This window comes from Coregonus lavaretus (genome assembly GCF_964263955.1).
Source record: "Coregonus lavaretus genome assembly, chromosome: 3".
NCBI classification, from domain to species: Eukaryota; Metazoa; Chordata; class Actinopteri; order Salmoniformes; family Salmonidae; genus Coregonus; species Coregonus lavaretus.
The window spans coordinates 24,874,010-24,899,157 of NC_139990.1; the positions used below are offsets into that span (position 1 = coordinate 24,874,010).

A 25,148-nucleotide genomic window follows, 5' to 3' on the forward strand; every position below is an offset into this window, starting at 1 on the left:
GGACCCTAGCGCCGGATCATCGCAACCAGCTGTTGTCATTGGCTAATTACCATTGCCCCTTAGCAAGCACCAGTTAGCCTTGAGCTAGCCTCGAGCCAGGCCCATCTCCCGGCTATCTACCTCTCTGTCAACCGGACGGGACCTCCTAGTGTTGACACGGAGCCCCGCTGATCCAACACGACTGGTTTGCCGATGAAATCATCTGATGTGGTTTCAACAGGCTTCCCGTTACGACGTCGACCACGAAGATCTATCTGCTAGCCCCGGCCCGCTAACACACGCAAGCCAGGCCTCTTGCTCGCCAGTGCTGTAGCAGCCCCCGAACTACCTCCGAACTCTCCTATTGCTGTTGACCGGACCTTATGATAACTCAGCTAAACAGCTGATGCCTGCTGGACTGTTCCTTTATACGGTACGGTTTATGTTTAGCCTCAGCCCAAACCTTGTCGCCATTACCAGCTGTTGTCTTAGCTCTCTCGAATAACACCTGTGATTGCTTTATGCCTCTCTCCCATGTCAATATGCCTTGCTTATTGCTGTTTCGGTTATTTCTTATTGTACTATTTCACTGTAGAGCCCCCAGCCCAGCTCAACCTGCCTTAGACAGCTCCTTTGTCCCACCCCCAACTCAGTCGGTGCCTCCAGTGATGCTATCTCCTTCATCGTTACCCATCGCTTAGGTTTACCTCCACTGTACTCATATCCTTCCATATCCTTGTCTGTACATAATGCCCTGAATCTATTCTACAACGCCCGGAAATCTGCCCCTTTTTTTTCTCTGTACCCAACGCACTAGAAGACCAGTTCTTAAAGCCTTTAGCCGTATCCTTATTCTACTCCTCCTCTGTTCCTCTGGTGATGTAGAGTTTAACCCAGGCCCTGTAGCCCCCAGTATCACTCCTACTCCCCAGGCGTTATCATTTGTTGACTTCTGTAACCGTAAAAGCCTTGGTTTCTTGCACGTTAACATCCGAAGCCTCCTTCCTAAGTTTGAGTTATTCACTGCGTTAGCACACTCCGCCAACCCTGATGTTCTAGCAGTGTTTGAATCCTGGCTTAGGAAGGCCACCAAAAATTACAACAACAAAAAAATACAAAATTTTCCATCTCGATAGAACTGCCAAAGGGGGTGGGGTTGCAATCTACTGTAGAGATAGCCTGCAGAGCTCTATCATACTATCCAGGTCTGTGCCCAAACAGTTTGAGCTTCTACTTCTAAAAATCCACCTTTCCAGAAATAAGTCTCTCACTGTTGCCGCTTGCTACAGACCCCCCTCAGCCCCCAGCTGTGCCCTGAACACCATATGTGAATTGATTGCCCCCATCTATCCTCAGAGTTCGTACTGCTTGGTGACCTAAACTGGGATATGCTTAACACCCCGGCCAACCTATAATCTAAACTAGATGCCCTCAATCTCACACAAATGATCAACGAACTTACCAGGTACAACCCAAAATCTGTAAACATGGGCACCCTCATAGATATCATCCTGACAAATTTACCCTCTAAATACACCTCCGCTGTCTTCAACCAGGATCTCAGCGATCACTGCCTTATTGCCTGCATCCGTAATGGGTCCGCGGTCAAACGACCACCCCTCATCACTGTCAAACGCTCCCTAAAATACTTTAGTGAGTAGGCCTTTCTAATTGACCTGGCCCGGGTATCCTGGATGGATATTGACCTCATTCCGTCAGTAGAGGATGCCTGGTTGTTCTTTAAAAGTGCTTTCCTCTCAATCTTAAATAAGCATGCCCCATTCAAAAAATGCAGAACTAAGAACAGATATAGCCCCTGGTTCTCCTCAGACTTGACTGCCCATGACCAGCACAAAAACATCCTGCGGCGTACTGCATTAGCATCGAACAGCCCCCGCGATATGCAACTTTTCAGGGAAGTCAGGAACCAATATACACAATCAGTTAGGAAAGCAAAGGCTAGCTTTTTCAAACAGAAATGTGCATCCTGTAGCACTAACTCCAAAAAGTTTTGGGACACTTGTAAAGTCCATGGAGAATAAGAGCACCCCCTCCCAACTGCCCACTGCACTGAGGCTAGGAAACACTAAATCTACAATAATCGAGAATTTCAATAAGCATTTTGCTACGGCTGGCCATGCTTTCCACCTGGCTACCACTACCCCGGCCACCAGCTCTGCACCCTCCGCTGCAACTTGCCTACTACTTCTCAGATAGAGTTCATTGTGTCAAATCGGAGGGCCTGTTGTCTGGACCTTTGGCAGTCTCTATGGGGGTGCCATAGGGTTCAATTCTCGGGCCGACTCTATTCTCTGTGTATATCAATGATGTTGCTCTTGCTGCTGGTGACGCTCGGATCCACCTCTACGCAGACGACACCATTTTGTATACATCTGGCCCTTCATTGGACACTGTGTTAACAAACCTCCAAACGAGCTTCAACGCCATACAACACTCCTTCCGTAGCCTCCAACTGCTCTTAAACACTAGTAAAACTAAATGCATGCTTTTCAACCGAACGCTGCTTGCACCCGCCCACCCGACTAGAATCACTTATCTCGGCGGGTCTGACCTAGAGTATGTGGACAACTACAAATACCTAGGTGTCTGGTTAGACAGTAAACTCTCCTTCCAGACTCACATTAAGCATCTCCAATCAAAAGTTAGATCTAGAATCGGCTTCCTATTTCGCAACAAATCCTCCTTCACTCATGCTACCAAACATGCCCTCGTAAAACGGACTATCCTACCGATCCCTGACTTCGGCGATGTCATTTACAAAATAGCCTCCAACACTCTACTCAGCAAATTGGATGTAGTCTATCACAGTGCCATCCGTTTTGTCACCAAAGCCCCATATACTACCCACCATTGTGACCTGTACGCTCTTGTTGGCTGGCCCTCATTACATATTCGTCGCAAAACCCACTGGCTCCAGGTCATCTATAAATCACTGCTAGGCAAATCCCTGACTTATCTTAGCTCACTGGTCACCATAGCAACACCCACACGTAGTCTGCGCTCCAGCAGGTATATTTCACTGGTCATCCCCAAAGCCAACACCTCCTTTGGCCGCCATTCCTTCCAGTTCTCTGCTGCCAATAACTGGAACGAAATGCAAAAATCTCTGAAGCTGGAGACTCTTATCTCCCTCACTAACTTTAGGCGTCAGTTGTCAGAGCAGCTTACCGATCACTGCACCTGTACCCAGCCCATCTGTAATTAGCCCATCCAACTACCTCATCCCCATATTGTTATTTATTTTGCTAATTTGCACCCCAGTATCTCTATTTGCACATCATCTTTTGCACATCTATCATTCCAGTGTTAATACGAAATTGTAACTATTTTGCACTATGGCCTATTTATTTATTGCCTTACCTCCATAATTTACTAAATTCGCACACACTGTATATATTTTTGACTTTATGTTTTGTTTACCCCATATATAACTCTGTGTTGTTGTTTTTATCGCACTGCTTTGCTTTATCTTGGCCAGGTCGCAGTTGTAAATGAGAACTTGTTCTCAACTGGCTTACCTGGTCAAATAAAGGTTAAATAAAAATAAATAAAATAAATGTCACCCTGCTCCTCCGCACACTCCATTGCCTTCCAGTCGAAGCTCGCATCCACTACAAGACCAAGAGGAAATGCCCCTCCCTACCTTCAGGCTATGCTCAAACCCTACACCCCAACCCGAGCATTCCGTTCTGCCACATCAGGTCTCTTGGCCCTCCCACCCCTACGGGAGGGCAGCTCCCGCTCAGCCCAGTCCAAGCTCTTCTCTGTCCTGGCACCCCAATGGTGGAACCAGCTTCCCCCTGACGCTAGGACAGCAGAGTCCCTGCCCATCTTCCGAAAACAACTGAAACCCTACCTCTTCAAACAGTATCTTAAATAATCCTCCTCACCTTCTATTTGACTATTTGGCGAATGCATTGGGCAGGACATAAAAACAGCCTTCATTGGGCAGGACATAAAATCAGCCTTCATTGGCAGGACATAAAAACAGCCCCCCCCAGCTCTGACTCTGCTGATAGCTACGTTATTGAGGAAAATTTTATTTTGTATGCCTGTGATATGTGGTTGTCCCACCTAGCTATCTAAAGATGAATGCACTAACTGTAAGTCGTTCTGGATAAGAGCGTCTGCTAAATGACTAAAATGTAAATATATACAGAGTGTGTTGTATGAACACAGACATTTTGCTGAAAAGATAGTAAAATATCAGTGCTTTTCAAGTATGCTGCTGTACATTCGGAAGTATTGGTCAAGATTGTTTGAATCATTCATAGGGGTGCATCTAAGGTCTAGTCGTGTCAGATAAGGCCTCCATAATACCTATGAATTACCTATGATGGGCGCATCCCCTCACGAAATATATTTTTTAATCATCTTTAAGCAAGACCTGACAAGACTTGACACCCCCATTTCTACAACATGCCTACACACTTCCATTTGCAACATGTTGCCTTCAGGCCATGCTTAGCAGATATATCAAAATAGTAATAAAGGAGGAACTGTACGTGTCAGTGAACACAGTTAAAGATGAGTGTGAAATGTCAGGATAATTGTAATTCCGTAGTTCTGTTCTGATATGCAAAACAAGAATGATGAAACCTAAGGTCAATGCATAAATAGTGCATTTTAGCTACATTCCCTTAAGTGCTTCAATTGTCTGCCAGTCTCGATTTATAGAAATTGATTTAGAATCAGTAGGCTACACAGTGAGTGAATTCTCTCCTTTTTATTTGAGTCCCAACTGAGTGTCTCCATGTCCTGTGGGTACTGCTTAAAATAATTCAGGTGTGTTGGAACACTGAGGCCTCTCTTTACTTGTCCTGCAGCAGCCGCTGAGCCACTGCCCAGTTCATTTACTGCCGATACCCCCCCCCCCCCCCCGTATCCAGTAGTATCCTGCATTGCAACATCAAATGTCATTCCTGACATTCCACCTGAAAAGGAGATTTCAAAATAGTCAAAATATTCAAAAAGTATATTTCTATTATGGTAACTCATTTTTAATAGAATGCATTTAATAAACAATCAGAACACAAGTGAAAACAATTTCTTGAATATTGACAAAGTTTGGTCTTCTTTGTTACTTTCTCCCAATTACAGATGCAGAGGAGACTGAACTAGAGGTGTCAAAGAAGGAAGCCAAAGTGATCATAGACTTTGACCCCAGCAAGTTATACACAGTCAAGGTCACTGCTGTGAAAGGTGCTCAGGAGAGCAAGCCACTTCTAGGAACATTTGAGGGTGAGAAGAGCCTTATACCTTTTACAAATTATTCTACGATTTCAGGAGGTTTATTCAAAGGAAATAGCTGGTCTGTGTGATTGCCATTGTTCCAACATATTTGACAAAATGTATTCTACAGTATAATGTGTCAATGGAAATGTGTTTGGTTTGTTTCAGCCCAACTTTCAGAGCCTGACAATAAGAACGTACAGCCCCAGAATGTACGACCCAAGAACCAGAAAGACACCAGTGTCACCGAGGAGAACAATGAGATATCTGAAGGTAAGTATGGAATGTATGAGTGACCAACCTCTGAAATCTGGAAATTGCCATGGCTCAGTCTTCAAATCGCAACACAAACCTGGATTTCAACCAAGATTTCAACATAGAGAAGATTAGCTTGATGACACACAGGTAAGTTGAAGCTCCAAAGGCCTCTTGGTTGGTGCTGAGGCTATACCTGGTGGTGGAGTGGACTGCTGTACATTTATAATTGGGAGTGGATGCGACAATTAGAAAACATTGCCCTTGTGATGTTTTTGTTTGAACTTTTCTGAAGAAGAAAGGCCTTGAATGTGATCCTCATTCTCGCTCACTCCTTGGAGCAAGAACTGCAATGTGCTTCATTTCAAGTGGACTTTGAAGGAAAGTCCAGGGCTGGAAAATGGTCAGTTAAAAGTAAGTCTACATTGGATCCCAGTATACAAAACTTGTAATTGGACTTCAAGACACCAGAGGCACCACAGGCACTGTCTTGTGGTCCTGAATCAGAAAGAGCCTGAGTGGATCTGATTAAACCAAAAGCACTGGACATTGAAGCATTTTGGAGCAATGATCTACTAGTGATTGCTGTGTTCTGCAAAACCAAGGTAAGCCTAAACTGTTTTCCTTTTAAAATGAGCATGAAGTTGTTATAAATCTGTTATGATAAATGAGAATTTATTAAAAAACAGGAATGACAAAGTTTACAACCAGTCATCATGGCACTGATACAAAGCTGTAATGTCATAGGAATCTACAGCTATGTCTCAGGGCTAATACTGTATAGGAGGATTCAGCCCCAACTGAAATAACATCTGTCAGGGTAAAGGTTATGTATGCAATAGTTGCAGAGGTATTTTAACATGCCCTTCCAGTTGAGTTCAAACAGATAAAAGAGACCTAAGGGACTAAATATTGATTATTTGCACAGGATTGATCTCAAAGTGTCTGCCACATTATTCCTCCTTGTCTGTATCCAGCATCAATATAAAAAAAAACAGGGATATTGTAAGAGCTGTTGGTGGGCTGAAACAGGCTATTAGTGGGAGATTTAGGAGTTTGTTTTCAGACAAAGATAGTAACAGTGTTTATGAAACTCCTGTGGTGTGTGTGTCTCATGGTGACTTGGATCGTCTGTGCTTCTGGCATAAAGAGCTATGATTTGGCCGAGGTGTCAAAAAGTGTTTGAGGAGGGAAGGCTTTGCAGTTATGGGGTGTGGTGTAAGGATCCCTGTGGTGCTTTGAGGTCTGCGATGGATCACCTGCAGGCTCTTAAAATGCTGGAATTGCCTATGAGTAAAAGACAGAAGGGGGAAACTAACTCCGCTATAATGATGCTGCTTTGCTTTCTCCCTCACTCTCTAGCTTCTTCTCTCTTTCTCTCTCTTTTTCCACCTCTTTCTTTCCCTCTCAAGCTCTCATTTCTTCCTCCTCACTGTTTCTCTCCATTTTCTCTTCCTCCCTCCCTCTCTCTCTCCCTCCCTCTCTCTCTCCACTCTCCCTTTCTCTCTCCATTGCATGTAGACAGTTGACACAGGCAGCTAGCTCCTTGTCCACACTTGCAGAATACCATTGCTATGTTATCATGGGGCCCATTCTTGGATGGCTCCAGCCTTGCTAAGTAAACCCACTATAGCTCCCTGCATGCCTGGGTGTGCAGGGATACCAGAGGGCATACAGGTGTGGCAGAAGCCAAAGTCCCACACAACCTAGCACTTAGCTCCACGCCTACCCTCTCTGAACTGGGCCCAGGAAGGATATTAGACCCCAATATTTATGCCCTAATTGAAACTGCTGGGGCCATGCTCGGCAGAGTCGGCGCTTCCGGCGGTGACGGTGGTGTCATAAGGGACACATACAGGTAATTAAGGCCGGATGACTCATGCGTCGCCATGGCAGCGCTTATGTTGTGCAGTGGCCGGGGTTTGGGACCGAGGCTCAGTGTTGATTGACACATTTTTGAGCGAAAGGTAATTGGTGTCAGTCAGTGAAGGGATAAAATGGCATAGTTTATGTATGCCACATTGATTTTCAGCCCCTTTTGGCTCTAGATGACTATATGGGTATGGGCGTGTGTCGTGTGGTATATTACACTGCCATAACATTATCATAGGCATTACTTAACCTCTTTTAATTTATTTCCAGTTATGTTTTCATTCTACAGTGCCTTCGGAAAGTATTCAGACCCCTTGACTTTCCACATTTTGTTACGTTACAGCCTTATTCTAAAATGGATGAAATAAATACAAATCCTCAGCAATCTACACACAATACCCCATAATAGCAAAGCGAAAACAGGTTTTCAGAAATGTTTGCAAAAAAATATCTATATAAGGTCCCACAGTTGACAATGCATGTCAGAGCAAAAACCAAGCCAAGAGGTCGAAGGAACTGTCCGTAGAGCTCCAAGACAGGATTGTGTCGAGGCACAGATCTGGGGAAGGGTGCAGAAAAATGTCTGCTGCCTTGAAGGTCCCCAAGAACACATTAGCCTCCATCATTCTTAAATGGAAGAAGTTTGCAACCACCAAGACTCTTCCTAGAGCTGGCCGCCCGGCCAAACTGAGCAATCGGGGGAGAAGGGCCTTGGTCAGGGAGGTGACCAAGAACCCGATGGTCACTCTGACAGAGCTCTAGAGTTCCTCTGTGGAGATGGGAGAACCTTCCAGAAGGACAACCATCTCTGCAGCACTCCACCAATCAGGCCTTTATGGTAGAGTGGTCAGACGGATGCCACTACTCATTAAAAGGCACATGACAGCCCGCTTGGAGTTTGCCAAAAGGCACCTAAAGACTCTCAGACCATAAGAAACAAGATTCTCTGGTCTGATGAAACCAAGATTGAACTCTTTGGCCTGAATGCCAAGCGCCACGTCTGGAGGAAACCTGGCACCATCCCTACGGTGAAGCATGGTGGTGACAGCCTCATGCTGTGGGGATGTTTTTCATTGGCAGGGACTGGGAGACTAGTCAGGATCGAGGCAAAAATGAACAGAGCAAAATACAGAGAGATCCTTGATGAAAACCTGCTCCAGAGTGCTTAGAACCTCAGACTGGGGCGAAGGTTCACCTTCCAACAGGACAACGACCCTAAGCACTCAGCCAAGACAACGCAGGTGTAGCTTCGGGACAAGTCTCTGAATGTTCTTGAGTGGCCCTGCCAGAGCCCGGACTTGAACCAGATCTCTGGAGAGACCTGAAAATAGCTGTGCAGCGACGCTCCCCATCCAACCTGACAGAGCTTGAGAGGCTCTGCAGAGAAGAATGGGAGAAACTCCCCAAGTACAGGTGTGCCAAACTTGTAGCGTCATACCCAAAAAGACTTGAGGCTGTAATCGCTGCCAAAGGCGCTTCAACAAAGTACTGAGTAAAGGATCTGAATACTTATGTAAATGTGATATTTCAGTTTTTTATTTTTTAATAAATTAGCAAACATTTCTAAAAACCTGTTTTTGCTTTGTCATTATGGGGTATTGTGTGTAGATTGATGAGGGGGGAAAATAATGTAATCAATTTTAGAATAAGGCTGTAACCTAACAAAATGTGGAAAAAGTCAAGGGGTCTGAATACTTTCCGAAGGCACTGTATATGCAGCGGCATAAGCAGTTACCAGTACATCAGAACCAATAACCGCAACCAGTACCAGACCATATCCTTTACCTTTCAGCTAGACTGCTTTCAGTTCCCGCTGGCTACATTGCTACCTGCTCAAGTTAGCGCAGATAGCATTAGCTTATCATCCGCCCTGTCGCTTGAGGGTCAAGGAGGATATTACGCGTCCTCAATGTCCCTTAACTAGCAGGTGGTTGGGGATGTGGTGCTGCCAGACAGTATTACGCTGCGATGACATGGCCCATTTGTTTAACTTTAATTACACGGTCATTTGTTCACAAGGAGGTAATTGGACTGTATCCGGAGAGGCCGGTGAGATAATGAAATCACAGCTTGCTCCTGATGTCCCCCACTCATCAGGGGACCCTAACGCGCTGTAGTGTAGCCCCCAGGAACCACAGGTTATATTTTAAGCATGGAAGACTTTTAGTGGTCTCCAGTAGCCTACAGGCAGGGCTGCTTGGAGGACAGAGATGTTTTCTCTAAGCTCATGAATAACAGCTAAGAGATGGGGACAGAAGAAGTAATGGTAGTGGTGTCTTTTGAGGCAATGTTTAGTGAAGGAGGAGGTCGTTATTTAGATTTTTTGTTGATTAAGATGCGATTAAATATCTGTGCAGTAGTGGATTTTTTTTGGACCATTTGCCTTGTAAAATAGCACTAATTCAGCACTAACAGGAGCAAACTAGTGTTTTGAAGCATGGCTTACTTTCCTAATTCTCTTGGCTGTCTGGAAAACACAGTATTTTCATAAGACATATAAGCAACCCGAGGTAAAATAATGTAGCTACAGGATCTCTAACCATGGACACAGTCACAGTTTTTTAAAGGCTGAACTAGTATAACTGTTGGAATTCTCTGTTCAGTGTCAAAGGCACAGGATTCCCTCAGTGTTCATTTATAATTCCCTATAATTAATTAGTTTGGTAACAGACTGTACAGTACCTTTGATATCCAGCCATAATGCTGTCCATGTAAGACACGCAGGAACACTGTAATGAAATGGAAATAATTTGATGGGCAAATGGAAATTTGAAACTTTTATGCTGGACACTTGGGATACTGCTTCCTATTGAGTGACAGGCATTATTTACATTTTAGTCATTTAGCAGATGCTCTTATCCAGAGCGACTTACAGTTAGTGAGTGCATACATTATTCGTATCTTATTTTTGCATACAGGCCCCCCATGGGAATCGAACCCACAACCCTGCCGTTGCAAACACCATGCTCTACCAACTGAGCTACATCCCTGCCGGCCATTCCCTCCCCTGGACGACGCTGGGCCAATTGTGCGCCGGATTCGAACCAGGATCTCTAGTGGCACAGCTAGCACTGCGATGCAGTGCCTTAGATCACTGCGCCACTCGGGAGATTATGTCATTATGTCATTCATATCATGGTGTTATAACAGGTTTTATAACAGTTTCATACAAAAAATGTTCACTTTGCTGGCTCGGTCTGTCGGCTTGTGGTGAAAGGAGTTCACAGCTAATTTCTTGCAATTCTACACATTTTGCCATAGGGTGGAGACAAATATTTGCAGTTTTTAATATGATATCTGATGATCAATGGTGGCCCCCAGGTTGGTAATTCAACCATGATTACTAAAAATGTTGATAGCTGGACGCTACACTAACAATCCAATCAAAATAATGTTAGCTGACATGGGCTAATTGAGTGACTGTCTTGACTGACATAACAAGAGAAAAACTGCTGATGCACAACCACATTTTGAAATTGCACCATGTGTATTCTACTATTGATCTACGGGCCTACAAAAGGGGGGCCGCGGTCCGCCAGTTGCCCATCCCTGCTCTAGCTGATGCATATACAGACAACTGCAAACTTACACCATACATTATGTACAGAATCAGCAATAAACAAACAACTCAACGCAATGTCATTTCCCCATGCTACAAATCACGATGAACGATGAATCATCAAAGCATGCCTCATCGCAGACGGATGCACTGTTGATATAGCCAAATTAAAAGTGAGCAAAATAGTGCTGTAGCCTAGACTGAGAGAGAGTCTGGCATTCCATTAATGCAAGTGCATGCTTTTCTGAGTTATGAAGCGTGGAGCAAAAGCTCCATCAATGGAATTTGACATTCAGACAGAGTAATTTGGAGTCCCAAGTGGAAATGGAAGGGTTAGGAATGTGACAGGTGACGAATGCTCTCAGGCAGGTAGGCAGGCACAAGTTTAAAGGTACCTAGTTAACCCCCTCCAGAGAAAAAATGGCACGTGATCACGTCCATATTGTCAGGTGGAATGGGCCTCTGTTGACCAGCATCATTCATTAGGTGGACGTGTTTAGCCTTGGAGGCTTGGACCAGTTTTCTTATAAAGAAAATGGGATGTTTCCTTTGTTTTTATTGGTTTTGGTTGTGGGTGAGTGAGTGAGTGAGTGAGAGAGAGTACACTTTCTGAGATGTCACACGCACACACACACACCTGCCAGGTGTGTGAGTCAGTGTGGCTGTCACATCCCCCAACTCCTCCAGTCTGTCGTTAATTGTTTCTAGCGACAGAAGTGCATTTGAATATTCGAAGGATGCGTCTGACTTACAGTAATTTCCCCCGGGTCCCCACGACAACGTCTGAACGTTGTCACATTGTCTGTTCATTGTTCTGTTCTCTGCCGGATGGTGCTGACAGATAAACGAGTAACATCCTCGCTCGGTCGACAGCGCGGCCCTTTCTTCATATGCCACATCGCCTCACAATCACGAAGCCAGTACCCAGAGGTGAGGCTTTACCTGTTCCATTCTGCCCCAGTCGCTGTAGTCACATCACTCACTGGGAGTGGGGCCGTAGGGCCTCTACGCTTTAACATCTTCACAAATAAGCTTATGGTATGAGAAAGTATGATGGAAAATATGCAGACAGAAGGCCATACGTTCTGTAGACACATTTTTGATTTTATTGGACAAAAGGTTTTAAAGAAGGAGATTTTTCTGTCACAACAACGTCAGTTTTAAGTTGATTCTTTTTAAATTACCCATCAAAAAACATTAGCCTATTCCTGCATTGTTTAGAGAAATGCATGAGGGAAAATCCAGCTTGATCCCCTAGAGAATTATGAATGCCATAGAGACCTATCGTAATCTGATATCAATGGACCAGTATGAACCACACACCATCCCATCACTATTAATAAGGCACTGCCCATATCTAATGCCTTACATATTTCAGCCACATATTCCATATACTAGCATAGAATTAAGAGAAAAGTAGCATCGCTATATTGAGGCTTGTATTATTGGGTCTAGTCCGTGAGATGCCTGTGGGAGGGAATCATGGAGATTCCTCCTTATATACTGAACAAAAATAAACGCAACATGCAACAATTTCAAAGATTTTACCGAGTTACAGTTGTATAAAGGAATCAGTCAATTAATTAGGCCCTAATCTATGGATTTCACATGACTGGGAATACAGATATGCATCTGTTGGTCACAGATACCTTTAGAAAAAGGTAGGGGCGTGGATCAGAAAACCAGTCAGTATCTGGTGTGACCACCATTTGCCTCATGCAGCGCAACACATCTTCTTCGCATAGAGTTGATCAGGCTGTTGATTGTGGCCTGTGGAATGTTGTCCCACTCCTCTTCAATGACTGTGCGAAGTTGGTGGACATTGGCGAGAACTGGAACACGCTTTCGTACACGCCGCTCCAGAGCATCCCAAACATGCTCAATGGGTGACATGCAGGCCATGGAAGAACAGGGACATTTTCAGCTTCCAGGAATTGTGTACAGATCCTTGCGACATGGGGCCATGCATTATCATGTTGAAACATGAGGTGATGGCAGCTGATGAATGGCACAACAATGGGCCTCAGGATCTCGTCATGGTATCTCTGTGCATTCAGATTGCCACCGATAAAATGCAACGCGTGATCTGCGGTGGTGAGGCTGGTTGGACGTACTGCCAAATTCTCTAAAACGATGTTGGACGTGGCTTATGGTAGAGAAATGAACATTAAATTCAAAATCTGAGACATCTGTGTTGCGTGACAAAACTGCACTTTTATTGTCCCCAGCACAAAGTGCATATGTGTAATGATCATGCTGTTTAATCAGCTTCTTGATATGCCACACCTGTCAGGTATATGGATTATCTTGGTAAAGGAGAAATGCTCACTAACAGGGATGTAAACACATTTGTGCACAACATTTGAGAGAAATGAGCTACTTGTGCGTATGGAAAATGTCTGGGATCTTTTATTTCAACTCATGAAACATGGGACCTACATTTTAAATGTTGCGTTTATATTTATGTTCAGTGTAGTTTGGTCTGCATGATTTCATTATTCTCCTGTATGGTAGAGCTCCTCAGAGACAGCTCCTGTGAATAATGTCAACCCTATGAGATGATTAGGGTTTGATTTGCCACTGGGGTAGGAGGGCTGGTGTTGAGCTCCACTGGCTGATCACATCTATTATTGTCAGAGGGACCACTGGCTGATCACATCTATTATTGTCAGAGGGAGCTAGTTTGTTTGGAGTAGTTGCATACATTCATGGTATATGTGACAGGATTTTATATTTCTTACTTGCTTATTTACACTGAGTGTACAAAACATTAGGAACACCATCCTAATCTTGAGTTGCGCCCCCTTTTGCCCTTAGAACAGCCTAAATTCGTCGGGACATGGACTCTACAAGATATCGAAAGCGTTCCACAGGGATGCTGGCCCATGTTGACTCCAATGCTTCCCACAGTTGTGTCAAGTTGGCTGGATGTCCTTTGGGTGGTGGACCATTCTTAATACACACTGGGGGCCAGTATGAAAAAAAAGAAACATGTATGCACTCACTAACTGTAAGTCGCTCTGGATAAGAGTGTCTGCTAAATGACAAAAATGTAAATGAAACTGTTGACAGCAGCGTTGCAGTTCTTGACACACTCAAACCGGTGTGCCTGGCACCTACTACCATACCCCATTCAAAGGCACTTAAATATTTTGTCTTGCACATTCACCCTCTTAATGGAACACATACACAATCCATGTCTCAACTGTCTTAAGGCTTAAAAGTCCTCCTTTAACCTGTCTCCTCCCCTTCCTCTACACTGATTTAAGTGGATTTAACTGTCACGGTTTCGGCCGAGGTAGCTCCTCCTCCTTGTTCGGGCGGGTTTCGCCAGTCGTCGTCTCCGGAGTACTAGCTGCCACCGCTCTATGTTTTCTGTTTGACTAGTTTTGTCTGTTAGCCACACCTGTCTTGTGTTATGTCTATTAAGCACCCTATTTAGTTTCCTTGTTGTTAGTGTAGTGTTGTGTGTAATTGTTTCGTGTTAGGTGTCATTTTCGTACCTGTGTTTGGTACGCCTCTACTGTATTGCTTACTTCTCGGTTGAGAAGAGTTTTGCGCGCCTGTTTATGCGCGCTTGTATTTTACGCCTGTGTGCGTTTTGCCTCTGGCTGTTTTTGGATTATTGCCTCGCACTTTCCAGTAAAGATTATTGGACTATCAATCTGCTTCTGCACCTGATTCCACACCACACCATTTCTACACGGCCCTGACAGAATTACACACCTCTTCGATGGAATCAGCAGGAGCACAAGTCGACAGCGTGGAGGACCGTCTCCAGGGACAGGAACATCGCATCAATCGGATCGGGCACGCGTTGGAGGGCGTCATGGACACTCTTCGGCGCTGGGAGATCAGCGGTGTTCCCACAGCCCCACCGGTCGCTCCATCACCACCAGAGAACCTGCCTACTCATCCACCGGAACCCAGTGGGATTCGGCTCTCGCTCCCGAGGGCGTACGACGGCTCCGCTGCCGGGTGTCAGGGTTTCCTTTTGCAAGTGGAGCTCTACCTGGCCACTATACACCCGGCGCCCTCGGGATACGAGAGCGTTTCCGCCCTCATCTCCTGTCTCACCGGCAAGGCGTTGGAGTGGGCCAACGCCGAATGGAGGGGAATAGACTCCGCCACAGTCACCTATGCGGAGTTCTCCCGCCGCTTTCGTGCGGTCTTTGACCATCCACCAGAGGGAAGAGCGGCGGGGGAACGTCTATTCCACCTCCGACAGGGGATGAGGAGCGCTCAAGAATTCGCACTGGAGTTCCGGACTCTAGCGGCTGACGCGGGGTGGAATGAGAGGGCCCTCATAGACCATTTTAGGTGTAGCCTTAGGGAGGACGTCCGCAGGGAGTTAGCGTGTAGGGACGCTACTTTAACTTTTGACCAGCTTGTGGACATGGCTATTCGTCTGGACAACCTACTCACGACCCGCGGGCGTCCCAGATGGGGGCCTCCCATTCCACCCTCCAGCACCTCCGAGCCGAGTCCGATGGAGCTCGGAGGGGCTGGCGCTAGAACGAAAAGAGGAAGGAACCCGAGGGGAGCAGTCTCCTGCACCAAGTGTGGCCGCGGAGGGCACACCGCGGCTAGGTGCTGGGGAGGGTTCCCTGAGGAGGGAGATGGCAGGCCATACAGTGGGGAGTTCTCCCAGGTGAGTAGGCGCCCTACTTACCCAGAGCTTTCTGTCGTCCACTTTACATTACCTGTTTGTTTTCCACAGGTTGCACCTCGTTCCCAGCATAAGGCGCTAGTCGATTCAGGCGCAGCTGGGAATTTTATAGATCGTAAATTCTGTGTTAAGTTAGGGATTCCCCTCCTTCCAGTCGATAAGCCTTTCCCCGTACATGCCTTAGATAGTCGTCCGTTAGGATCTGGGTGGATTGGGGAGCTCACAGCGCCACTTAGGATGATGACGCAGGGGGGTCATGAGGAGATGATTCAACTCTATCTGATTGACTCTCCTGCGTATCCGGTGGTACTGGGGCTTCCCTGGTTGACTACCCATGATCCTACTATTTCGTGGCGAGAGAAGGCTCTTAAAGGGTGGTCTGCTCAGTGTGAGGGGTTATGTCTGGGTGTTTCCGTAGGGGCGACCTCGGTGGAAAGTCCGAACCAGATGTCCGCACTGCACATTCCTCCTGAGTATGAGGATTTGGCACTCGTGTTTAGTAAAACCCGAGCGGCACGATTGCCACCTCATAGACAGGGGGATTGTGCGATAGACCTCCAGACAGGAGCCGAGCTTCCGCGGAGCCATGTGTATCCTTTGTCACAGGAGGAGAAAAGGGCAATGGAAACTTACATTGCCGAGTCTCTGAGACAGGGATACATACGGACCTCTACTTCTCCCGCGTCCTCGAGCTTCTTTTTTGTGAAGAAGAAGGATGGAGGTCTGCGTCCGTGTATTGACTACCGCGGTCTCAATCAGGTGACTGTTAAATATAGTTATCCACTTCCGCTGATTGGGACTATGACGGAGTCATTGCACGGGGCACGGTTCTTCACAAAATTGGACCTCAGGAGCGCATATAATTTGGTGCGCATTAGGGAGGGCGATGAGTGGAAGACAGCATTTAGTACTACCTCCGGCCATTACGAGTATCTCGTCATGCCATATGGGTTAATGAATGCTCCATCAGTCTTCCAATCGTTTGTAGATGAAATTTTCCGGGACATGCAGGCGCAGGGAGTGGTGGTGTACATCGATGATATTCTGGTGTACAGCCCTACTCGGGCCGAGCATGTAGCCCTGGTGCGCAGGGTATTGAGGAGACTGTTGGAGCATGACCTGTATGTCAAGGCTGAGAAATGCCTGTTCTTCCAGGAGTCAGTTTCCTTTTTGGGTTACCAGTTGTCTGCGTCAGGGGTGAGAATGGAGGTGGACCGAGTGTCCGCCGTGCGTAATTGGCAAACCCCAACGACGGTTAAAGAGGTGCAGCGGTTTTTGGGTTTTGCGAATTACTACCGGAGGTTTATCCGGGGTTTTGGACAGGTGGCAGCTCCCATTACGTCTCTTCTGAAGGGGGGTCCGGTGCGCTTGCAGTGGTCGGCTGAGGCGGACAGGGCTTTTGGGAGACTGAAGGACCTGTTTACCTCGGCTCCGGTGTTGGCGCACCCGGATCCCACTTTACCGTTTCAAGTTGAGGTAGACGCGTCCGAGGCCGGTATTGGGGCCGTTCTATCTCAACGCTCGGGTACACCACCTAAGCTCCGCCCCTGTGCTTTTTATTCTAAGAAGCTCAGTCCGGCGGAGCGGAATTATGACGTAAGGGACAGGGAGCTGTTAGCCGTAGTCCAGGCCCTAAAGGTGTGGAGGCATTGGCTTGAGGGGGCTCAGCACCCTTTCCTTATTCTGACCGATCACCGTAACCTGGAATATATTCGGGCCGCTAGGAGACTAAATCCTCGCCAGGCTCGATGGACTATGTTTCTCGCCCGGTTTGTGTTTAAGATCACTTACATCCCTGGGTCCCAGAACGGGAAGGCAGATGCTCTGTCCCGCCGGTATGACGCGGAGGAGAGGTGCGTGGAGTCCATTCCCATACTACCGGAGTCGTGTCTGGTGGCACCGGTGGTGTGGGAGGTCGATGCGGAGATCGAGCGGGCGTTACGTACCGACCCTAGTCCTCCACAGTGTCCGGTGGGTCAGACGTACGTCCCGCTCGAGGTCCGGGATCGGTTGATTTATTGGGCTCACACGTCGCCCTCCTCTGGACATCCGGGTATTGGCCGGACGGTGCACTGCCTTAGTATGAAGTACTGGTGGCCAACATTAGCCAGGGATGTGAGGGTTTATGTCTCCTCCTGCTCAATATGTGCCCAGTGTAAGGCACCCAGACATTTGCCCAGGGGTAAATTACAGCCCCTGCCCGTTCCACAGCGACCCTGGTCTCATCTATCGGTGGATTTTGTTACCGATCTTCCCTCCTCTCAGGGGAATACCACCATCCTGGTCGTTGTGGATCGGTTCTCTAAGGCCTGTCGTCTCCTTCCCATGCCGGGTCTTCCTACTGCCCTACAGACCGCTGAGGCTCTATTTACTCACGTCTTCCGGCATTACGGGGTACCCGAGGATATAGTGTCTGATCGAGGCCCCCAGTTTACCTCCAGAGTCTGGAGAGCATTTATGGAACGTTTGGGGGTCTCGGTGAGCCTTACCTCGGGTTACCACCCGGAGAGCAATGGGCAGGTCGAAAGAGTCAACCAGGATGTGGGTAGGTTTCTGAGGTCATATTGTCAGGACCGGCCGGAGGAGTGGGCGAGATATGTGCCCTGGGCCGAGATGGCACAGAACTCTCTCCGCCACTCCTCCACTAGACTAACCCCTTTTCAGTGTGTCTTAGGGTATCAGCCGGTTCTGGCACCGTGGCATGAGAGCCAGATCGAGGCCCCCGCTGTGGATGAGTGGGTAGGGCGCTCGGAGGAGACGTGGAACGCTGCTCATGTCCATCTGCAGCGTGCCATACGTCGACAAAAGACGAGCGCCGACCTACGCCGCAGTGAGGGGCCAGTGTACGCACCTGGAGATCGAGTCTGGCTCTCAACCAGAAACCTACCCCTCCGCCTGCCCTGCCGGAAGCTGGGTCGGCGGTTTGTGGGGCCTTTTAAAGTCCTGAGGAGATTGAATGAGGTGTGTTACAGGTTAGAACTACCTATTGATTACAAGAATATTAACCCCTCATTCCATGTGTCTCTCCTCAGGCCGGTGGTAGCTGGTCCACTCCAGGACTTCGAGATTGAGGAGACTCCTCAAGGGGGGGCTCCGGCGTACACTGTTCGGACCATCCTGGATTCCAGACGCCGGATGGGGGGTCTCCAATATCTCGTGGAGTGGGAGGGGTACGGTCCGGAGGAGCGGTGCTGGGTGCCGAGGAGGGATATTCTGGATCCGTCCCTGATGACCGAATTCCATCGTGGTCATCCTACGCGCCCGGCGCCGCGCCCTCCTGGGCGTCCCCGAGGCCGGAGTCGGCGCACGGCTGGAGCCGCGCGTCAGGGGGGGGGGTACTGTCACGGTTTCGGCCGAGGCAGCTCCTCCTCCTTGTTCGGGCGGGTTTCGCCGGTCGTCGTCTCCGGAGTACTAGCTGCCACCGCTCTATGTTTTCTGTTTGACTAGTTTTGTCTGTTAGCCACACCTGTCTTGTGTTATGTCTATTAAGCACCCTATTTAGTTTCCTTGTTGTTAGTGTAGTGTTGTGTGTAATTGTTTCGTGTTAGGTGTCATTTTCGTACCTGTGTTTGGTACGCCTCTACTGTATTGCTTACTTCTCGGTTGAGAAGAGTTTTGCGCGCCTGTTTATGCGCGCTTGTATTTTACGCCTGTGTGCGTTTTGCCTCTGGCTGTTTTTGGATTATTGCCTCGCACTTTCCAGTAAAGATTATTGGACTATCAATCTGCTTCTGCACCTGATTCCACACCACACCATTTCTACACGGCCCTGACATTAACAAGGGATCATAGCTTTCACCTGGATTCACCTGTTCAATCTATGTCATGGAAATAACATGTTTTGTACACTCATTGTATAGGAATAAGCAAGTATGTGTGTGTATACAGTACCAGTCAAAAGTTTGGACACAACTACTCATTCATGGGTTTTTCTTTATTTTTACTATTTTCTACATTGTAGAATAATAGTGAAGACATCAAAACTATGAAATAACACATATGGAATCATGTAGTACCCAAAAAAGTGTTAAACAAATCAAAATATATGTTATATTTTAGATTCTTCAAAGTAGCAACCCTTTGCCTTGATGACAGCTTTGCACACTCTTGGCATTCTCTCAACCAGCTTCATGAGGTAGTCACCTGGAATGCATTTCAAAAAATAGGTGTGCCTTGTTCAAAGTTAATTTGTGGAATTTATTTCCTTCCTAATGCGTTTGAGACAATCAGTTGTGTTGTGACAAGGTAGGTGGGGTATACAGAAGATAGGCCTATTTGGTAAAAGACCAAGTCCATATTATGGCAAGAACAGCTCAAATAAGCAAAGAGAAACGACAGTCCATCATTACTTTAAGACATGAAGGTCAGTCAATACAGAACATTTCAGTGCAGTGCAGTCGCAAAAACCATCAAGCGCTATGATGAAACTAGCTCTCATGAGGACCGCCACAGGAAAGGAAGACCCAGAGTTACCTCTGCTGCAGGAGATAAGTTAATTAGAGTTACCAGCCTCAGAAATTGCAGCCCAAATAAATGCTTCGCAGAGTTCAAGTAACAGACACATCTCAACATCAACTGTTCAGAGGAGGCTGTGTGAATCAGGCGTTTATGGTCGAATTGCTGCAAAAAAACACTACTAAAGGACACCAATAAGAAGAAGAGACTTGCTTGGGCCAAGAAACACGAGCAATAGACATTAGACCGGTGGAAATCTGTCCTTTGGTTCCAACCGCCGTGTCTTTGTGAGATGCAGAGTAGGTGAACGGATGATCTCCACATGTGTGGTTCCCCCCGTGAAGCATGGAGGAGGAGGTGTGATGGTGTGGGGGTGTTTTGCTGGTGACACTGTCTGTGATGTATTTAGAATTCAAGGCACACTTAACCAGCATGGCTAGCACAGCATTCTGCAGCGATACGCTATCCCATCTGGTTTGCGCTTAGTGGGACTATCATTTGTTTTTCAACAGGACAATGACCCAACGCACCTCCAGGCTGTGTAAGGGCTATTTGACCAAGAAGGAGAGTGATGGAGTGCTGCATCAGATGACCTGGCCTCCACAATCACCCGACCTCAACCCAATTGAGATGGTTTGGGATGAGTTGGACCGCTGAGTGAAGGAAAAGCAGCCAACAAGTGCTCAGCATATGTGGGAACTCCTTCAAGACTGTTGGATAAGCATTCCATGTGAAGCTGGTTGAGAGAATGCCAAAAATTTGCAAAGCAGTCATCAAGGCAAAGGGTGGCTACTTTGAAGAACCTAAAATATAAACTATATTTTGATTTGTTTAACACTTTTGGTTACTACATGATTCCATATGTGTTATTTCATCGTTTTGATGTCTTCACTATTATTCTACAATGTAGAAAATAGTAAAAATAAAGAAAAACCCTTGAATGAGTAGGTGTGTCCAAACTTTTGACTGGTACTGTATATGTGTGCGTACGTGTCACTTTTGTCATGCACAGCTTTCACTAATCAATCACTTTAACCCTGCCATGTTCATACTGTAGTTTAATGAGCAGACCTTTGAGGTTATCTGTCTAGTGGACATACACGTGTGGAATCTGCTACTAGCTGCTGCACACAACTATTTTGCCCTTTCATGTTTTTGAAGAGGAATGTTAGGCCCTTTGCTTGAAGCGATGGTGACTTCTGTCCTCTGTGTGTGTAAATTACACACATTATAAATCTGGATGCGGATGAGAGACCGGTGCATGGATCAGCTTTGACATGGAGGAATGGGAATTCTTGGCTCCATCTCCCCCTAGGCGTTACTGCAGTCGCCTTAAACCTGACCCCGCCTTGGCCTTGACTGTTGACCCTGTGACCCGTCAGAGCCACAAGCGCCTGAGGTCCTCCACTAATAGCTATGTTCTAATATAATCTCTCCCTCCCCCTTTCACCCTCCCTCTTTCTCCATTCTTACTATCCCCTCTACCTTTCAGTGTCCTTCTCCTATCCCTCTGTCTGTATAGTGTCTACCACTCTCTCCTCCCTCTGTCCTCCTATACCTCTCTTGGAAAGGTGGCATCCTATGACGGTGCCACGTTGAAAGTCACTGAGCTCGTCAGTAAGGCCATTCTACTGCCAATGTTTGTCTATAGAGATTGCATGCCTGTGTGCTCGATTTTATACACCTGTCAGGAACTTGTGTGGCTGAAATAGCCGAATCCACTAATTTGAAGGGGTGTCCACATACTTTCTTATTATATAGTGTATTTAGGAAAACTGGTTTGAATGTGAAGCCACCTGTTCTGACACCTGCTCAGTGTAGTGATAGGTCTTCTAGAGATGTCTCATTCTACTCCTCTCTCTCTCTCTCTCTCTCTCTCTCTCTCTCTCTCTCTCTCTCTCTCTCTCTCTCTCTCTCTCTCTCTCTCTCTCTCTCTCTCTCTCTCTCTCTCTCTCTCTCTCTCTCTCTCTCTCTCTCTCTCTCTCTCTCTCTCTCTCTCTCTCTCTCTCTCTCTCTCTCTCTCTCTCTCTCTCTCTCTTCTCTCTCTCTCTCTCTCTCTCTCTCTCTCTCTCTCTCTCTCTCTCTCTCTCTCTCTCCTCCCTCTCTTCCCACTTCTCCCTCCCCTTCTCCCACCATCTATCCACCTGGCTATGTTTGCTGCCCTGCTATTAAAGGCACTCAGACAATGCTCTTTCATTCACTCGAAAATGGTGCCCTGCCCTTCAATTAAATGTTCAGAAAACAGAATGGTCTTTTGGGAGGTTATTTTATGAGGTTGACACACATAAAGCACTTCATACTGTAAAGTTATTGATGTTGTTTTATTTCCTTTACTAAGGTCTATTATGCTGAGATATTGATTGGTTTGGAAACTGAAATTCAGGACTGTACAGACTTGTAGGAAGTGATAGACCACTCTGTTTCTGTCAATAGCAAATTAAATGACTCTTTAAAAAATGCAGTTCCACTCTAGATTGCGTAAACAAGTATTTTTTCTACATCTGAGGGATAAGATGGTTATTGAATTATATTATATATTTTCCAACCAACATAGTATGTACACCTGTTTAATTTGTGTATGTTTTGCATGGATTTGATACCGCAACCACACCTTTTTGATTGTAATATTGTTTAAGTGATGATCTCTACATTGCCTTTATGTACTGTACTATATTTCCTCTCTCCCCAGAGGTAGAGCAAAGCATCCAGAAGATATCTGTCCTCTCAACTCAGACGGAATTTGTGTGCCACTGCAGCTGTGTGCATTGAATGCTCAATCGGAAAAGTGGCACACACCACCTACAGCTAATTTAGAATCTGAAATCAATCATTGTAATCCACCATAAAGCGTGATGGAATGCTGGATCACTTTTACAGTATTTTGCTTTTAAACAATAAACTGCTGCCCTATTCCAGTTATCTGTGTCTTTGCTGGTCACCCAATTTTACAATTCTCACACACAACAATTGGTATAGGAGAAATATACTGTACAAAAAATATCTTGATTCTGGGAAAATTATGTCTTAGATTCTGAAAGTCTGACAGTTTTCTGAACTGTGAAAGTCAGAGTTTCTTTCCTGAACTTAAGAGACATACAGTATTCAATGCAGGTTTGTGCATATCCTGCAAAAACCTTCTGAATCCACACAGAGAGAGAGTTCTGGCTCAATGGCTTTCACTCATGTCTGTTTATGGTCTAATGACAGGCCTCTCTACTTTATGGATTGGCACAGATTGTGAGAAGAGGCATAATGATATATATTATTATGTGACAAGCTATGGATCATAGAGTGTTCAAATAAAATGTCACCTAATCAAGACATATTTTCTCTTCATTGACTGGTGTATTCATAAGCACTAGCATTATTTTGCATGAATTATTAACTAAATTGTCCATCAGGGAATTTTGTGGAAAGATGGATTGAACTGAATAAACAAATGCTTTGGACCTAAGCTGCACTTCAAATAATATATATATATATATATATATATATATATATATATATATTTTTTTTTTTTATCATGATAACATTGTAATTGTTTGATGTTTGATTCAGTTTACCAGTATTTGAGTTACTCTCTTCAGTGACCTTACTTTCCCCATTATGCTACAGCAGTGGTGTGTTGTATATTCTTGTGTTTTATCTAGGCTAATGTTTTAATGCTTTGTCATTAGTATGTTGGTATAAACATATCTGGTCTGTATGTCTTTCCCTTACAGAGCAGTTCATGTGTAAGACCCCGGCCATAGCGGATATTGTGATCCTGGTGGACGGATCATGGAGTATCGGTCGGATAAACTTCCGTCTGGTTCGCATGTTCCTGGAGAATCTGGTTAGCGCCTTCCATGTGGAGTTTGACAAGACCCGGATAGGTGAGGAAACAATCTGTCAGCCATTTTACTGGTTTCTTTATCATCCTCATTGGTGATGTTGTTTCCCTATCATTGTCATCATCATTATAATTATAAGCATGTGAAAGCAGCATTGCTAAAGCGCTCATGATTAGATGGTGATAGCCAATTAGCCATATGGTGATGGCCATAGCCTTTCTATTCCACCCACTCGAGTCACAGATACTGTCATTCTGTGTTGTTGTGTTTCATCTGGGTAATAAATTATTAGCTGCTCATCAGTACAATAACAGCGTGTGATTGTGTGTTGAGAGAAGCTACCCTGAGTGTTGATTCCCTTTGCACAGGTCTGGCCCAGTACAGTGGTGACCCCAGGATTGAGTGGCACCTGAACACTTTCACCACCAAAGAAGCAGTCATCGACGCTGTGAAGAACCTGCCCTACAAAGGAGGGAACACACTGACGGGTACTGGAAAGGAATCCTTTCTTCCTCTGTACTCTGTAATACTACTGATCTCCACATAATACACATTACCCACACGGCACAAATTACGCTCATAATGTTATTCTACCACATTGTATTAGATAACCTGATTGACAATCCGTTTTCCATTACATTTTGACCATATCTTAGACATTTAGCCAGGCAACCCAATAACCCAACAAATATGCTAATACTGTATGTGACAGTCCTCAATAACCCCTGTGTATGCAGGAGTTAGACAGTATGCTGATCTTTTTCTCTCTAGGTCTTGCATTGACGTACATCCTTGAGAACAGTTACAAACCCGAGTCCGGATCCAGGGCCGGTGTTCCCAAAATTGGTATCCTGATCACAGATGGGAAGTCTCAAGATGATGTCCAACCCCCAGCGCGGAGTCTGAGAGAGGCGGGAATAGAGCTGTTTGCCATTGGTACGAGACAAAGCCTCATCTTAGTTTTCTCTAAATGCTCATATACTACTGTAGTTAAACAGATTGAATGCAGATACACTTTTGACGGACGGAGGACATTTTTTCACCTATAACATTTATACAGTCTGGTTTGAATGTGAAGCCACCTGTTCTGACACCTACTCAGTGTGGTGATATGTCATCTAGAGATGTCTCATTCTACTCATCTCTCTCTCTCTCTTTCTCTCTCAATTAAATTCAAAGGGCTTTATTGGCATGGGAAACATGTTTACATCTCTCTCCTCTCTCTCTCTCTCTCTCTCTCTCTCTCTCTCTCTCTCTCTCTCTCTCTCTCTCT

The 25,148-nt window shown here is 45.9% G+C and overlaps 1 protein-coding gene across 1 annotated transcript in view; it reads left to right on the top strand.

Moving 5' to 3' along the window:
* Positions 1-25,148, top strand: part of col14a1b (collagen, type XIV, alpha 1b) — a gene marked incomplete at its 5' end in the record, with an annotated part of 113,270 nt that overhangs the window by 5,183 nt on the left and 82,939 nt on the right. The window contains 5 exons of the mRNA XM_084158273.1: positions 5,101-5,241; positions 5,401-5,505; positions 23,765-23,917; positions 24,244-24,363; positions 24,647-24,884. Coding sequence (XP_084014399.1) covers positions 5,101-5,241; positions 5,401-5,505; positions 23,765-23,917; positions 24,244-24,363; positions 24,647-24,884 — 757 coding nt within the window. The remainder of the gene's footprint in view (positions 1-5,100; positions 5,242-5,400; positions 5,506-23,764; positions 23,918-24,243; positions 24,364-24,646; positions 24,885-25,148) is intronic.